The 17,182-nt window shown below is 41.4% G+C and overlaps 1 protein-coding gene across 7 annotated transcripts in view; it reads right to left on the reverse strand.

Annotated features, from left to right (window-relative positions):
• LOC26514435 (Down syndrome cell adhesion molecule-like protein Dscam2) overlaps nt 1-17,182 on the reverse strand; it is a 1,172,063-nt gene that overhangs the window by 1,107,862 nt on the left and 47,019 nt on the right. For all 7 annotated transcript variants that reach the window (XM_044715439.1, XM_044715441.1, XM_044715442.1 and 4 more), the window contains exon 2: nt 9,180-9,352. In XM_044715439.1, coding sequence (XP_044571374.1) covers nt 9,180-9,352 — 173 coding nt within the window. The remainder of the gene's footprint in view (nt 1-9,179; nt 9,353-17,182) is intronic.

Below are 17,182 nucleotides of genomic sequence, written 5' to 3' on the forward strand. Positions count from 1 at the left end.
TAAATTTCCTAATCCTAAGCTCGTATGTAAGAAAATAACAGTCTACCCGGTTCGACGCCATAATAGAATCCTAAACTTTGAGAGCGGGAATTTAGTTGCCGAATGCCCAACACGAAACCTCAATATCGGCGACTGCAAGACAACGGTAGGTGCCGCATTCTGCAAGAAACTAAAGAACGGCACATGTGCCCAACAGATAGTTACTGGGGCCACCTCGCACTGCTCCACGCTCCCAGGTCATCTAGATCCAATCACCATTGTGGACCACGGAACCCTCATCATCAACGATACGATGTTAACGTAACGGTGACTGATGACCAAGGCCGGGATCAAAAGGTGTCCGGAACCTACCTGTTAGCGTACTCCAACAAAGTGGCGCTCAACGGAACCTGGTTCATAAACCAACTGGGCAGCTCACTGAAAAAACCTGCCGTGTCGGCTATGACAATAATAAACGTCACTGCTCACTACAACTGGCTCAGCCTCCCGTTTTTTCATGAGCTTAGCCTAAGTAACCTACACCACATCGGGGCCCTCAGAGAAAGACTGTCATCGGGACCCCGTCTCAACAATTGCCTTATTCTACTGACTGCCCTTTCCCTATGCTCAATCCTGTGGATTGCCAAATATCACCTGAAGGCCAATCACCACAAGAAATCGAGGGCCGACGACGAAGTAGAACGAGTGGATCCTCGGGACGACGACTATTTAAAGGAGGGAGGAGTTATCACGCGCAGGCAGAATTTAGGAAAAGTGCCAAATTGCACACCGGATCCGGTGGCCCGCACGCGTAACGAGAGAGGTGCTGACCACGCATTCCAAGGGCAACTGTCCGCGGACCGGCTCGGGCACTTGCGCAACAAGTGATCGTTGCTGGCCGGATACGGAATGCTGACACTGCAACTGGGCAACTGCGCCGCAGCCCAACGAAGGCTTCGAAGTACAGCCCGGGTAGTATTCTAATTTCTAACTCCGCAGCCTTAGCTCGCGTTATATTCTTTGTCAGTAGCACTAGCCCTAACGGACTTGTGTGAAACAAATGAATCAATAAATTAAATATTATAAAATCCAACAATAAAAAATATGATTAACTTATATTTGTCAGTAGCACTAACCCTAACGGGCTTGTGCGAAACAGAGGAATCAATAAATTAAACAATATAAAAAACTACACCACAACCACTTATTACTAACTTGTATGTATGTTGGCGGACCGGATAACAATTGTATGTATTGTATTTATTTATATTATTAAATGATTTATGTATAAATACAAAATAATTGTTTCACTGATGCACTGTGTGACGTTTAGGTTCAAAAATACACATACATACACTCCGTTTCACTTGAATAGCACACACAATTTTTCATAATTACTTATTCATCTCTCAACAATTGCTTGATCTAATTCAACGATTGTTGATCTTTATAATTCGTATCCTTATCTACTCTCTTTAAACAAAAATTGGAAGTCTGGAAATGTTACGTTTAAATTTACCATAATTTTCTTTCCAACTTGCTTCTACAACTTGGACCTTTTTTGTTTCACTTGAATAGCACATTTTAGATTTAATGTCATTTCAGCAGCCAAGGAGATTTAATCATAAACGTTTTTTGATTAATTTGTGAATTTTAAACATAGTTTAATCATTTTGTGCAATTAGGGGTCGTGGAACGTCACTAGTCACAAAGAACAGATCCAAATACAAAGCTATATTGATTGTGACCTTTCTGTAGCTAATATTGCGGAAAAAACCAGAAGAAGTAGAAAATTCGTATACAATTTTATCAAGATCAAATAAAACTATGGAAAAAAAATAAAAGGTCGCAAAAGTAATGTCCTTAGCGGCACAGATAAAGGTGCATTTCTGCGGGAAGCCTCAAATTCTCATGACTCTGTGAGCAAGATAAGGGAAAAAGCAGGTGTTGACGCAAGCAAAACTACTATTTGGGGAGTTATTTCGAAAGCTAAAAATCTTAACCGTTCGAAACTTAAAAAAACCACCGCTTAACCCCAAACAAAAGGAAGCACGGTTGACCTTTTGCCGCGTCAATATGTCATGGTGTAACGAGTGGAAGCGCGAAGATTTTTCTGATTGAAAGAAGTTACATTTGGAGGGGCCAGATGGCTACAATTATTATTTTCATGATCTGAGGAAAAAGACGCATCAATTGGAGCTTTTACATAGTCTAGTAGGCGGAGTTATGGTTTGGGGAGCCATATCTTACTAGAGGACTTGTGAACTCCAATTCTTTTCCTCAAACATGAACTCAAAAGGGTACCTGGAAAATAGCATTTCCACCATTGTAAATTTTTTTAAATAACTTGCCTTAGACATTTTAGCACGACAATGCCCCAATTTATACTGCACGTGTTGCAAAAACTTTTTTAAAAGATAAAAATGTTGACACTCTGAATTGGCCACCCATACTCGCCGCATCTGAATATAATTGAAAATGTTTGGGGATGGCTGGTCAGAAAGGTTTATAGGTCTGGCAAACAATTTTAAAACAAAGAAGATCTTATTGACGCAATTCAGATGGCCTGTCTACAATATCCCTAGACTATACTAAAAATCTATATAAATCGCTGCCCAACAGGATCTACGACGTTATATTGAATAAGGGGGCTTCAACCCATTATTAAGTTAACAAAAATATATATTATAATACTCACTATTAAATAAAAATACATTTCCTAATGTTTAAGTTCGTTAAATATACTTTAAAAACAAGAAAGGAAAGCTAACTTCGGGCGGAGCCGAAGTTTATATACCCTTGCAGTTCAGTCGCAGTCCGATAGGTGGCGCCACGCATCTATATTATTAGATATACAGCGGATCGTATATAGTCGGCCGATCCTTATGAAATTTGGCATATCGAATTATTTTGACCAAAGAAGCATACATTGAAAATCCCATGCTTCTAACTTGAAAAACAACGAAGTTATGCCATTTCCGATCAATCAGTTATATGGCAGCTATAGGATATAGTCGACCGATCTTTATGAAATTTGGCAGATCGTATAAGTTGGACCAAATAAGAATCCATAGAAAGTCCCAACCTTCTAACTTGAAAAACAACGAAGTTATGCCATTTCCGATCAATCAGTTATATGGCAGCTATAGGATATAGTCGACCGATCCCGGCCGTTCCGACTTATGTACTACCTGCAAAGGAAAGAAGGGTGTGTGCAAAGTTTCAACTCGATAGCTTTAAAACTGAGAGACTAGTTTGCGTAGAAACAGACAGACAGACGGACAGACAGACAGACGGACAGACAGACAGACAGACAGACAGACAGACGGACAGACGGACATACGGACAGACGGACATGCTTATATCGACTCAGGAGGTGATCCTGATCAAGAATATATATACTTTATAGGGTCGGAGATGTCTCCTTCACTGCGTTGCACACTTTTGACCAAAATTATAATACCCTCTGCAAGGGTATAACAAGAAAGGAAAGCTAACTTCGGGCGGAGCCGAAGTTGATATACCCTTGCAGTTCAGTCGCAGTCCGCTAGGTGGCGCCACGCATCTTATATTATTAGATATATAGCGAATCGTATATAGTCGGCCGTTCCTTATGAAATTTGGCATATTGAATTATTTTGCCCAAAGAGTCTGTTTCAAGTCCCATCTTTCTAACTTAAAAAACACCAAAGTTATGCCAATTCCGATCGTTCTATGACAGCTATAGGATATAGTCGGCCGATCCTTATGAAATTTTGTACATAAGATATTTTGGTCAAATATAACATGTGCATATAGTCCCAACCCTCTAACTTAAAAAACAACAAAGTTATGGCATTTCCGATCAATCAGTTATATGGCAGCTATAGGATATAGTCGACCGATCCCGGCCGTTCCGACTTATATACTACCTGCAAACAAAAAAAGGATGTGTGCAAAGTTTCAACTCGATAGCTCTAAAACTGAAAGACTAGTTTGCGCAGAAACGGACAGACGGACATGCTTATATCGACTCAGGAGGTGATCCTGATCAAGAATATATATACTTTACAGGGTCGGAGATGTCTCCTTCACTGCGTTGCACACTTTTGACCAAAATTATAATACCCTCTGCAAGGGTATAATTATAGCATTTCCGAACGTTCAGTTATATGGCAGCTATAGGATATAGTCAGGCGATCTTTATTAAATTTTGTAGATAAAATATGTTGACCAAAAAAAAATTTGAAAAAATTCCCCAACGTTATAACTTAAAAATTTAAAAAGTTGTGTCTTTTCCGATCGTTCAGTTATAGATATAATCGTGCGATCTTTATGAAACTTGGCAGATCGAATTAGATTTCCCAAATTCCCGTAGCAAGTCCCATCATTCTAGCCTTAAAAACAACAAAGTTATGCCAATTCCGATCATTAAGTTATATGACAGCTATAGGATATAGTCGGACGATCCGGCTGAAATTTGGAAATTCAGATTACTTTGCTCGAAATGGAATCTGTACCAAATCACATCTTTCTAACTTAAAAAACACCAAAGTTATGCCAATGCCGATCCTTCTATGACAGCTATAGGATATAGTCGGTCGATCCTTATGAAATTTTGTAGATAAGATACTTCGGCCAAATATAAAATCGGTCGAAAGTCCCAACTCTCTAACTTAAAAAACAACAAAGTTATTTCATTTCCGATTAATCAGTTATATGGCAGCTATAGGATACAGTCGACCGATCCCGGCCGTTACGACTTATATACTACCTGCAAATAAAAGAAGGATGTGTTCAAAGTTTCAACTCGATAGCTCTAAAACTGAAAAACTAGTTTGCGTAGAAACAGACAGACGGACAGACGGACATGCTTATATCGACTCAGGAGGTGATCCTGATCAAGAATATATATACTTTATAGGGTCGGAGATGTCTCCTTCACTGCGTTGCACACTTTGACCAAAATTATAATACCCTCTGCAAGGGTACAACAAGATGTGCTATTCAAGTGAAACAAAATTGTTGTGGAATTTTTTAAGTTTTTAAGTTTTTTTGTTAACATTTATTAATTGTTAATTTAATTTAGGGTTTGTTACTTTTCTTATCTTTAAAATTGATTACATTATAAATAGTGAGTTTTCTTTTTGGTTAAAAGATTTCAAGATTTAAAATTGCATATAAAAATGTGCTATTCAAGTGAAACGCAGTGTATGTTAATACACCGCGCAAAAACTGAAACGGGTATGTTCGCACTGTTTTATGCTCGTGGAATTGTTTTATTACGGTGCGACAGGGAAAAACCCCTGGGGAACGAGATAATGTAGGTTGTTAATCTGATCGAAGAGAACTCAAAAATATTTTTTTTATATTTTTGGAACCCTCCAATTTTTATTTATTTAAAAAAAGCCGTTTTTCGGGACTTTTTTTCGCAGAGCAGGGCCGAGCAGGGCCACCCGGCGGATTCGGTGGGCCATGAAGGAGTCGCTGGACGCGAGGATCAGGAGGATGGCGGGCCCACGGGAGTGGCCAAGCCGGAAGTGGCAGCCGGCGATGCCACCCACCCCGCACCCCCAGGAGCAGAAATAAAAAAAGCCCGCTGATAGAAAGGCGGAGGGAATTGGAGAAAGTTAACGGCGAGAGCAGAGGAGCGAAGGATTATCGGCAGGAAGAGAGATTTGCAAGGATTAACGGGCGCCTCAGGTACTATATAAGGGGGCCCCTGGAGCAAATCGGGACCGAGTCTTCTAGGGAAGCTGGAAGACCCCCCGTGGGTAAGTTTGACATTCAAGCGGGAAAGTTGGAGGAATTAGGAGTATAGGCTGAAGGACCCCCCGTGGGTAAATGGGACAGTCTCAAGTGCGGGATTTAAAGCGAGTGCGCTAGGATCTGCGATCATTAGCTTAAGGACCCCCTGTGGGTAAGTGCGGCGGCGGTACGCGAATCAGCCGAACAGTAGAAATCAGGAGCAAGTGGAAAAAGGATCACGGTTCCGCGGTGGAACTGAAGCCCTAGGGTAAAACGAGAAGGCTTGGATTATTCCCGGTTACACGACCGGTATCCTGGTGTCATAGCGATAGCGACGGATCGGCCTGGCGTTCGCCTGGTCGATTCCTGACCGTTCAGACCCGGTGTGATCCTGTAAAGCGAGGGGTAGCCAGCTCGGGAACTCAAGCCCAACAGTGAAACCAAGCAGGGACACCCCGGGAAAGTCAATAGAATCCTGATCCAGTCACTGGGGCGCCAGCGTATCACACAGCGTATCACCTGGAGTTAAAGGAGGCGTGACGCAAAGTCTTTGCTCTGCCATAGATCCTGCGGAGCGTATGCACGCAGGTGTTTGGAGGCGAGTGGCGTATGCAACCGGGTGAGTGTCCTGCGGGGTAGGTAGGCCCTTCGTGCCCTGATCCGGCCACCCAGCACCGAGGAGCGCATCCTGCCCGGCGTATGCCTGGAAGGTGAGCCTATCGGTCTGCTAACACGGATTAGGTGCCGGCCACGGCGAAGGGGCATTCCCAGTGAGCCAAGGATACCGACGGTCCAACCCGGAGCGGTGATCGGGGATCGACGGGAGGACGAGCGGTCGATCGGCTGAGCCAAGCAGCCGGTGAGATTCAAACTTTTGTAACTTTATCAAAATGAAAGGGGATATTTATTAAACGAAGCACCCTGTGTTATTTTTGGGCTCGGGCAATCATGTCGAATATATAAATTCGGTGGAACGATCCCCCATACTTTGTGAGCTAACCGCGGCATTTGTTGCGAGCAAAAAGTAGCAAAACAGTTTGTTATACTATAATGCAGCATTGTGTGATGAATCTTGAATCAGAGCGTGAAGGTCGGTGATTGTTCTAAGCCCAGACCATCTCCCATCCCCTGATGGGATTCCATCCGAAAATATGGCTTGATATTTTTCACAAACAGTGAGTGAGCTGTTTGAGTCTCTCCTCGAAGTATCCTTCCTTGAGTTTCCGCTCTGCGGAGTCCTTAGTAAAGTTTCTTATTAGCCCTTGGATGGCTTCTTATTAGCAACACTCGACGTAGGTTAGATACCAAAAGTTCTACTTGTGGTCCGTTTATACAAGAGTCACTTGAAGTAGATAGATTTAAGAGAGTCCAACTTAATGTCCGTTTTACACAGGAGCAACACTCGAAGTAGGTTAATTTGAAGTGCCGTAATCTAACACTGAGTAACGAGGCGATTCACTCTTAATTCGCAACTATCTTTATTTCAGAAGATCAATTCTTATATAAGATGCTAAAACATACATAAACTAAGGGTAGGGAAGGTCAAGGTTATGGACGTGTTCCGCCAATGTTAATGCCAATGTCACCCACCTCTGGGTCTGCTGACTCAGATTGCTTGTTCATGCATTTCGGCTTAGCTAGCTGATTTTGCTTGCTTCGGTCAGTCGGTCATAATTCCCGCTGATACTGCTGATTTCCGCTTCTGGCGCCGTCTACCAGTCCTGGGTTATTAGGTTGGATGTTATTTCACGCTTATTGTTAATTATTACTAGGGGTGCCAATAGTTTAGTGATCAGCCAATAGTTTGATTAGATCAGATTACTAATTGTTAGTAGGCTAGGTTAGAAGGCACTAGGTGCCAACACTTTGATTTTTTCGGTTCAGTTCTGATATAAAACTAAGTGCAAAAAGCTGTTAACAGTTATTTGCAAGCTCTGAACAAATGTAGAACGCGCCAACCCTCTAACTTAAAAAAAAACCCAAGTTATGGCATTTCCGATCAATCAGTTATATGGCAGCTATAAGATATAGTCGACTGATCCCGGCCGTTAAGACTTATATACTGCCTGCAAACAAAAAAAGGATGTGTTTAAAGTTTCAACTCGATACCTTTAAAACTGAGAGATTAGTTTTCGTAGAAACAGAGAGACAGACAGACAGATAGAACGACAGACGGACATGCTTATATCCACTCGGGAGGAGATCCTGATTAAGAATTTGTATTCTTTATAGGGTCGGAGATGTCTCCTTCACTGCGTTGAACACTTTTGACCAAAATTATAATACCCCGTGGAAGGGTATAAAAATTTGTTTATAAATATACATAAATATGAATGGACTGGCGAAAATAACCATGCCCGAAGATCGGTTATTGGACGATATACCTCGATCCACTTGGTTAGCTGGTGGATACGCAGTCAAGCAAAATTCAACGCTTTCGAGAGTCTGGCCCCTTTGCTCTAAGAATCGTGCCATGGACTCCCAAGATGGAAGGCTATGGTTGTTTCCGGCAAGAGTGTCTTCCCACTTGTCTTTTGTGACAGGATCCAACTTCTAAAGGACAATCTGGATAAGTAAGCATCCTTGGATCTCGGCAGCCGGATCCGGAACTCATGAGAGCCCGTTGCCCATATGCCCATTGCACCGGTTCGATAAATCCCGCAAAGTAGCACCCGAAGCTGCAGGATCTCATTTATGTGAGACTGAAAACGCTGATTACTAAAACGATTGCGATACATGGTAGTTCGCGTCCGTAATTTCCAGCGCTCTCACCGTATCCAAGACTGACTCCCGCAGGCATGAAATGAGCCACCGTGGTGGTAAGGAGGGGCTAGCTTGTGTAACATTGGTAATACACTGGTACCGTCTAAAAATGTGGAGTGGGCAGCGATTCTCATGGAGCGCTTGGTAACCTCCATCTGAATGTCCACCTGCGCATCAGTCGCCAGCTACGAGAATCTCCAATACAAATCACTCCCGATCTCGCTGAAATTAATCTCCTCCAACTCTTCTTGAAGCGCGAAAACGCTTCTCCATTGACTCCAGCGATTCCCCTGCATAAAGGCAGTCTCGAACTCCAACCGATCAAGGTTCTTGCTCAGTACCCATAACTGCAGTAAAGGAAAACCAGCAGGGTCCCTAACCCAACTAGCCTCCGCGGGCTGCAGCTCCCACCACAAGGACCACCAGCAGGATCATTTAACCGATACACTATCTACACTCACCACAGGCCAGCCATCTGTATCAGGACCTCAGCTTTCAACCCGCTCACTTTCCAACATGATGCCTCTGCGAGTACATAACACAGGGCGGTCAATTGGTTTTGAATACGACTCCGGGGCCTACCGTTATTCCTGCGAGTCCAAGTTCGACGATAGTGGCCGCATAACATTTTACGGACGATCATTAATTATATTCTTTTAAATTAACTTACCTAATATATAGGATATATACAAAAAAATTTTAATTCATACCTTAGAAATTGGTAACACTGGATTATTCTTAAGGTTTAACCATTGAATATTTGGCTGTGGGTTCCCGCGTGCCATGCAGTCTATTATTAATCCTGCAGAATTAATAAATTCATTATTGCCCGGTGGTTCAATAAAGAATGTTGGTCCTTGTGCATCAATGTTGTTTGGAAAGCCTTAAAATAAATACCATCAAATTTTTCTTATTTTAATAATAAAATCAAATAAAAAAATCTCATGAATAGGATGTAATATCAAGGAATAAATAAAATTTTTGCCGTATCATAGTTTGCCACGGCCTGCCGATTGTTTAATTGATGTATTCAGAACATTCATGAATGACCGACAGCAAAATTTTGTTCTCAATTCTCCCACAATGAGAAGATGGCATTGTAAAATCCGTAATAACTAATAGTAAAATTAAAAAATTGTACTTTTGAAAAAATTTAAAACATTTTTGCACAAAAAATGGTTAATCCTGAAACTTTGACGCCACAAAACATCCAGTTCTATTTCTCAAAATAATAGTCAAATAAATGTTGTTAACAACTCGGTGCAGGTGCAGGAGTATCCGGCAAAAATGCCAACTTTGATGTGCTTGGGTGTATAAGTATAAGAACCCCAAATTATTATAAGTCACTATTAAACAGCGCAGCAACTGAAGTAGACGTCGTTTCCCTTTCAATTATAACTCTAAAACTGAGAGACTAGTTTGCGTAGAAACAGACAGACGGACAGCCGGACATGCTTATATCGACTCAGGCTAAGTCCAGAAACCTACAAAAAGTTCAGTTAATCTTTACAAATTTTGTATAAATGAGATTAAAAACTCCTATTTAATTGGCGAAAATATAATTTAAATACCTATGTTTGGGGAATATTCACAAAAGCAGAAAAATAAATGTATAAATTCGGAGATTTCTACGTAGAATAAGTATTTCATCGATATGGAAGCTGCTGTATGCCATTTTTTAATTTTACTAGGTAGACACACATTACAAAAACGATATTTACTAAAAACAATGATGGTCAACGCTATTACAATGTCTACATAATTGTATATATGGAAAATAATGATAAATTTCTTCTCTCTGTACACGTACCGCGGATGGAACCTATGTTTGTTTTGGAAATTGTCGGCCTGTGTTTTTAGAATATATAATTCATTCTACTTTATTTTTGCACTTGGGTATTTGGATTAAAAGCCGGCTGTTTCAAATAGTTCGACCACATTTTTTGACGCGATGGTGGTTATAAAGTTGTGAATCGGATTATACAGGGTATAATTCCACTGGAATCTGTACCAAGTCCAAGTATCTTTATACCCTTGCAGAGGATGTTATAATTTTGGTCAAAAGTGTACAACGCAGTGAAGGAGACATCTCCGACCCTATAAAGTATATAAAGTATATATATTCTTGATCAGGATCACCGCCTGAGTCGATATAAGCATGCCCGTCTCTCAGTTTGAGAGCTATCGAGTTGAAACTTTCCACACATCCTTATTTTCCCTGCAGTTAGTATATGAGTCGGAACGGGTTCGGTCGACTATGTCCTATAGCTGCCATATAACTGATTCATTGGAATTGGCATAACCTTGGTTTTTTTTTAAGCTAGAATGATGGGATTCCATTTTGGGCAATATAATCCGATCTGCTAAATTTAATAAGGATCGACGGACTATATCCTATGGACGCCATATATCTAAACGATCGAAAATGGAACAACCTTAACTGCGTATATACAAGGGTATATACCCCGTTAACAAGGGTATATAAACTTCGGCTCCGCCCGAAGTTAGCTTTCCTTTCTTGTTTTAACTTATAAAACACCAAAGTTATGGCATTTCTGATCAATCAGTTATATGGCAGCTATAGGATATAGCCGACTGATCCCGGCCATTCCGACTTATATACTGCCTGCAAACAACTTGGTGCCGGTGCAGGATTATCCGGCCAAAATGCCAACTTGGGTGTGCTTGGGTGTGCAAGTGTAAGAACCCCAAATTATTATAAGTCACTATTAAACAGCGCAGCAACTGAAGTAGACGTCATTTCCCTTTCAATTAAATAGTATATTCGATCATTTATTAACATTTTATGGAAAACACACTCGGCCCCGTTTTTGATTTCATTTGATTTTTTTTGGACGATCAATGCGGTGTTGTTGTTATTTTACCCTTTCAGAGGGTATTGTTGGCACCTAGTGCCAAAATCTACTACCCTGTATGCACATTTAGTAATTTGATCCAATCAATATGCATCAGCATGTTGCAATATACAAACCCAAGCAGAATCAGCATTATCAGCGGAAAGAATGACCGACTGACTGAAGCAAGCAAAAACCAGCCAGCTAAGCCAAAATGCGTGTGGAAAGCAGTACATGAACAAACAATCTGAGTCAGCAGATTCAGAGATGGGTGACCCTGGCATTAACATTAGTTTTAGCACGTCCATAACATTGACCTTTCTTAGATTAAATGATGTATAATTTAGCATTTTATATAAGAGTTGTTCTTCTGAAATAAAGACAGTTGCGAAATCAGAGTGAATCGTCTCGTTACTCAGTGTCTGAACCACGGCACTTAAAATCAACCTACTTCGATTGATCTTGTGTAAAACGGTATACAACTGGCTCCAGTGTAAACGGACCACCAGTAGAACTCTAATCATCGAATCTACTTTGAGTGGCTCCTGTGTAAACGGACCACAAGTAGAATCCGCGGCATACCAGTCTACTTCAAGTGTTGCTCCCGTGAAACGGACCACAAGGAGACCCCGCATTACCTAACTACTTCGAGTGTTGCTCCCGTAAAATGGACCGCCAGTAGGACCGGCCGATAAGCAATCAGCCGAACCACCATACCACCGGTACTTGAGGAAAACCAGCCCAGGACTTCAAGCACCCCACATCAACTCCAGCCTGATCACAGCAAGCGCCTGGTCAACCCGAGCAGTCCCTTGCAGAATCCAGGTTAACTTAGTCAGACTATTTACGTTCTTTGACTACGACTCCGGGTCCTCTCGCGAGTTAAAGTTTGACGTAGTTGCCGCATAACGCTCTTCGGATGAACAGGTATTATAATTTTGGTCAAAAGTGTGAAACGCAGTGAAGGAGACTTCTCCGACCCTATGAAGTATATATATTCTTGAACAGGATCACCTCCTGAGTCGATATAAGCATGTCCGTCTGTCTGTCGGTTTCTACGCAAACTAGTCTCTCAGTTTTAAAGCTATCGAATTGAAACTTAAAACACATCCTTCTTTTGTTTGCAGGCGGTATACAAGTCGGAACGTCCGGGATCCGTCGACTATATCCTATAGCTGTCATATAACTGATTGATCGAAAACGCCATAACTTTGGTGTCCGATCCTTATGAGAATTTTACCACCAAATTAAAAATGATGCAAGAAAATAGCAAGATAGTGTCATTTCTGATCGTTCAGCTATATGACTGCTATAGGATATACTCGGCCGATCCTTATGAAGTTTGGCAAATCAGATAACTTTGCCCAAAATGAAATCTGTACCAAATCCCATCTTTCTTACTTAAAAAACACTAAAGTTATTCCGATTCTGTTCGTTCTATGAAAGCTTTAGGATATGGTCGGCCGATCCTTATGAAATTTTGTACATAAGATATTTTGACCTAATAATATAACATGTGTAAAAAGTTCCAATCCTCTAAGTTAAAAAACACCAAAGTTATGGCATTTCCGATCAATCATTTATATGGCAGCTATAGGAAATAGTCGACCCATCCCGGCCGTTCCAATGTCTACATAATTGTATTTATGGAAAATTATGATAAATTTCTTCTCTCTGTACACGTACCACGGATGGAACCTATGTTTGTTTAGACTATACCTTTTAGACTATATAATTTATTGTAGTTTATTTTTGCACTTTGGTATTTGGATTAAAAGCCGGCTGTTTCAAATAGTTGGAGCACATTTTTTGCGGCGATGGTGGTTATACAGTTGTAAATCGGATTTTACAGGGGCTAAAGCCACTTGAGTCTGTACCGAGGCCAAGTATCTTTATACCCTTGCAGAGGGTATTATAATTTTGGTCAAAAGTGTGCAACGCAGTGAAGGAGAAATCTCCGATCCTATAAAGAATATACGTTCTTGATCAGGATCACCGCATGAGTCGATATAAGCATGTTCGCAAACAAAAGAAGGACGTGTGCAAAGTTTAAACTAAATTGCTTTAAAACTGTGAGACTCGTTTGCGTAGAAACAGACAGACAGAAGACGGTCAGAAGGACAGACGGACATGCTTCTATTGACTCAGGAGGTGATCCTGATCAAGAATATATATACTTTATAGGGTTTGAGATGTCTCCTTCACTCCTCCTTCAAAAATGTTGGAAACTGCCCCTAGCATCTAGCCCCTAGCAATGTAGGAAACAGACCCAAGTATATTCAAAAATACCAAGGTTGTGCCATTTCCGGGAAACCTGGCTTCGAGCTTTTAAAATACAGAAAGAAAACGACGTTGCTTAGTTGATTTAGGTGGCATACAATTATAAACGGTTGCATATGATGAAGATGAGGATAATGATATTGTTGCTACTAGTCAATAAATTGACAAAAGATTTCTCACCAAAACAAAATTCGCTGTTTGAGCGACACTTTTTTAGAAAAATATCACCTAACGAAGGAGACGATTTGGGCAAGTTTATCTTACGGCTGCGACAACAAAGCCCGAAATGTAGTTTCGGTTCAACTAAAGCGGAAACGGAGGAAAAAATTATGAAGAATAAAGTTATTGATACTTGGGCTAGCTCGGAACTAAAAGAAAAAGGTTGAGCTGTTAGAAAAGGAACATACGTTGGGCGAAGTCATCGAAGCGTGTCAGGTCGAAGAGGTCAGTAAGCAGTCCCAGCTAATGCTATCGAAGCCGTAATAGTCCAGAGACTATTAATAAAATCTCAAACTGGAAAACGCGACTATCTAACAATAGCGATTGTGGTAGATTTTGGCGATCTAGTTATAAGGCCTGGCATGCCCCGACCGTCTAAGTAAATGCAATCGATGCCCGTCTATGCATCCCGTCCGGGCCATTTTAGCCGGAAATGCCGAACCGTTTTGACAAGTCCATATGTCCATAATCGTACGATGGAAAGAGCATTGGAAACGTAAAACGCAGGAATTTGCCGAGGATTTAGGACGGGAACCAAAGGGAATCTTTCAAAGGGATCTTTCACGTTAGCTATTTTCGAAGCTTTCATGACCAGGTTGAAGGATACAAACTTCTTTTCACGGTTGGATCTGAAAGACGCATACCATCAATTGGGACTAGAGGAGTCAAGTAAATAGTCATAACTAGTCATAATAACATCGAGGATTGTTCAGATACAAAATATTGATGTTTGGCATAAACGCAGCTCCAGAAATTTTTCAACGACGACTCGAAGAGCTCTTGCTGTCGTGTTACAACTATTTCGACGACATAATCGATTTCGCAATGATGTACCTTCAATAGGGTTCATGGGCGCATGCAACTTCTAATACACGGTTCCTATTTCTTCTTGAATTGTCAAACATTAGAACCATCATGATAAGAATAGTAAGCAACGTCATTCCCACGGCACTAAGGCGGCCGGTATTGGTTCTAGCCCATGAAGGTCCCCCTAGTGAATCGGCAATGAAGCGACGACTACGATCTAAGTTATGGTGGTCCCAAATTAAAAGGGACACTGAGAAATTTGTAAAAGTTTGCCTAGACTGCATCTTAGTATCCCAGGCGACACAGCCTCTTCCCAATAATGAATACATATTAATATTCTATTAGTATTCTATTAATATTCTAATAGACTATTGGATCTAATGAACTAAGTAAAAAAAATAAAGTATAAAACTATTAATTTGGCCCCAGAATTATTTATTTATTTTGATTGATTGTTGCTAGGCCAGGCCGGCAGCAACACAACCATTTAAAATAATCATAATATGATTACCTGCAGCGGGTTGTTATCTGCATTTATTCTGGTCTGTCTGTCTCCCAGTTTCGCATGCACCTTGTTGTTATTTGTAGCGCATGCACTTTTGAGAGATTTGGTGGAGCTGCGATATTTTTGGCAATAAATCAAACCACTAATAAATATTTTAATAAAATTTAAATTTGTTTAATTCGGCTGATAGCGAATTATAAATCATATTAAAATTGTAAATCAAATAGCTGATAGCGTTATATTTGGTTCCCGACGTGATCGCGCACGGCTTGATTTTGTGGTCATTGAAGTGCAATGGAAAATTTGTTGCTTTTGCTACCATTATCTTGCAGCTTGCACGATAACTTACGCAACGGATTCTGGAGTGGATTGGCGCTAGTGGATCTACTTTCGCAAGCAAGGAAAGGATGCTGCGGAGATGAGCAGAGGAGACCAGGAAATGGAGTTCCTGCACCAGAAGGTTAGGGCTGCGATGCAGACCGAAGACTCGACCATTATGACCCTCGAGTCAGTGGAGTACCGCCTGTGCGATCAGTTAACCATGCTGAAGGGGGAGTTGAAGGAGCTGAATTAAAGCGAAATCGGGAGTGATTTGTACTGGAGGTTTTCTCAGCTGGCCACGGACGTGCATGTCGACATAATGCTAAAGGTTGCCAAGCGCTCCATGAGGCTTGCTGCACACTCTATACTTCTCAATGGGGGTGCTGACATTGCACCATTTTCATACAAGCCTGCTTCCTCCTTGCTCCCATTGCCGATGCCAAAATTCAGCGGCGGTTACACCGAGTTCCTGTTCAAAACCACCATTGACAACCATCTCCACCTAACCAAAATGGAGAAACTCAGGTGGCTAATTTCTTGTCAAGGAGGACAGCCTTCCATCGTGGGAGTCTATAGCTCGATTCTTGAAGAAAAAATGGCGGATGTCCATTTCACTCGTGGATGCTTAGCTTCCAGCTGCCCAACGAGCAGTCGTCGTCATTATTTCCATTTGAACCATCGTGCAAAGTTTTTCAGTTCTACCAATGCTCCACCCGTATGAGTCTCCGGTCTCAGCAATGCACTTTCCGCTGCGAACCCACCATTCCGTTCAATGAGTCACGTCGTAACCGAGAATAGCGATTCTGAGCTATGGCTTCTGCCAACCGCCAATGTAATCGTTCGTAGTCGATCAGGAGCCTTCCTGCCTTGCCGGGTGTTTTTGGATTCCGGTTCCTGTCATATCGTCCTGGCAAAATGGATCTGCCTAACCCCAACTTCCACAGAACGCAGCGTGTGGAAATGCTGATTGAAGACAGCCTAATCTTTGACCTATTCAGTTTGATATATTCAGCTAAATCTAGTTAGGTCATGGCTAAGAATACGCGATTTGGCTGGAGGGTTCCTTGACGCGGTGGACTATTAAGGAAATCGTCGGCATCCTATGCTGGAGAGGAGGCTGGAGTGTCCTATACTGAATAATGTAAAATGACGAGTAATCAACGTTTCGGCCCTCATGCACTTGTTTCAAAAATTAAATGACAAAATTGCTCTTTTGAGACCCTTAACGATTCCTAGAGCTACGCAACCCGCAGAATAACTATTGAAATGGTGTGACTGCTTCCCCTTCCAGAATTGTTATTGAAGGCCCACTTAGCACGTATTCTGTGAAAATTGTGGCTGTTGTAGCGTCCCACATTACGGACTCTCATCGCCTTTAATGGGAGAAGGATGTTGGGCCAAGAATTTAATATAATCACTATATGCTTACCTGTAACGGCTTCTTATCATAATTTAATCGTGCCTCTCTGTGCTTTTCGAGCTTTGGTGGAGTTTCTGCGCTAATGATCTTTGTTCATCTTTTGTTTGTTTTGGAAGTCCGCTGCGTTTATTTTCGGGTTAACTGACCCACTAATAAATATTTAACTTGAATTTGAAGTTGTTTAATTCAGCAGTTATCAAAAGGGCTTATTGCTTATATCAAAAATCTTATAAACCCGACATGGATAGGTTGTGTTTGTGGGGGCAGTAGAGAGAAGGTTTTTCGTGGCCACTGTCCGCAAGCACG

The sequence above is a fragment of the Drosophila ananassae genome, chromosome 3L (assembly GCF_017639315.1).
Source record: "Drosophila ananassae strain 14024-0371.13 chromosome 3L, ASM1763931v2, whole genome shotgun sequence".
NCBI classification, from domain to species: Eukaryota; Metazoa; Arthropoda; class Insecta; order Diptera; family Drosophilidae; genus Drosophila; species Drosophila ananassae.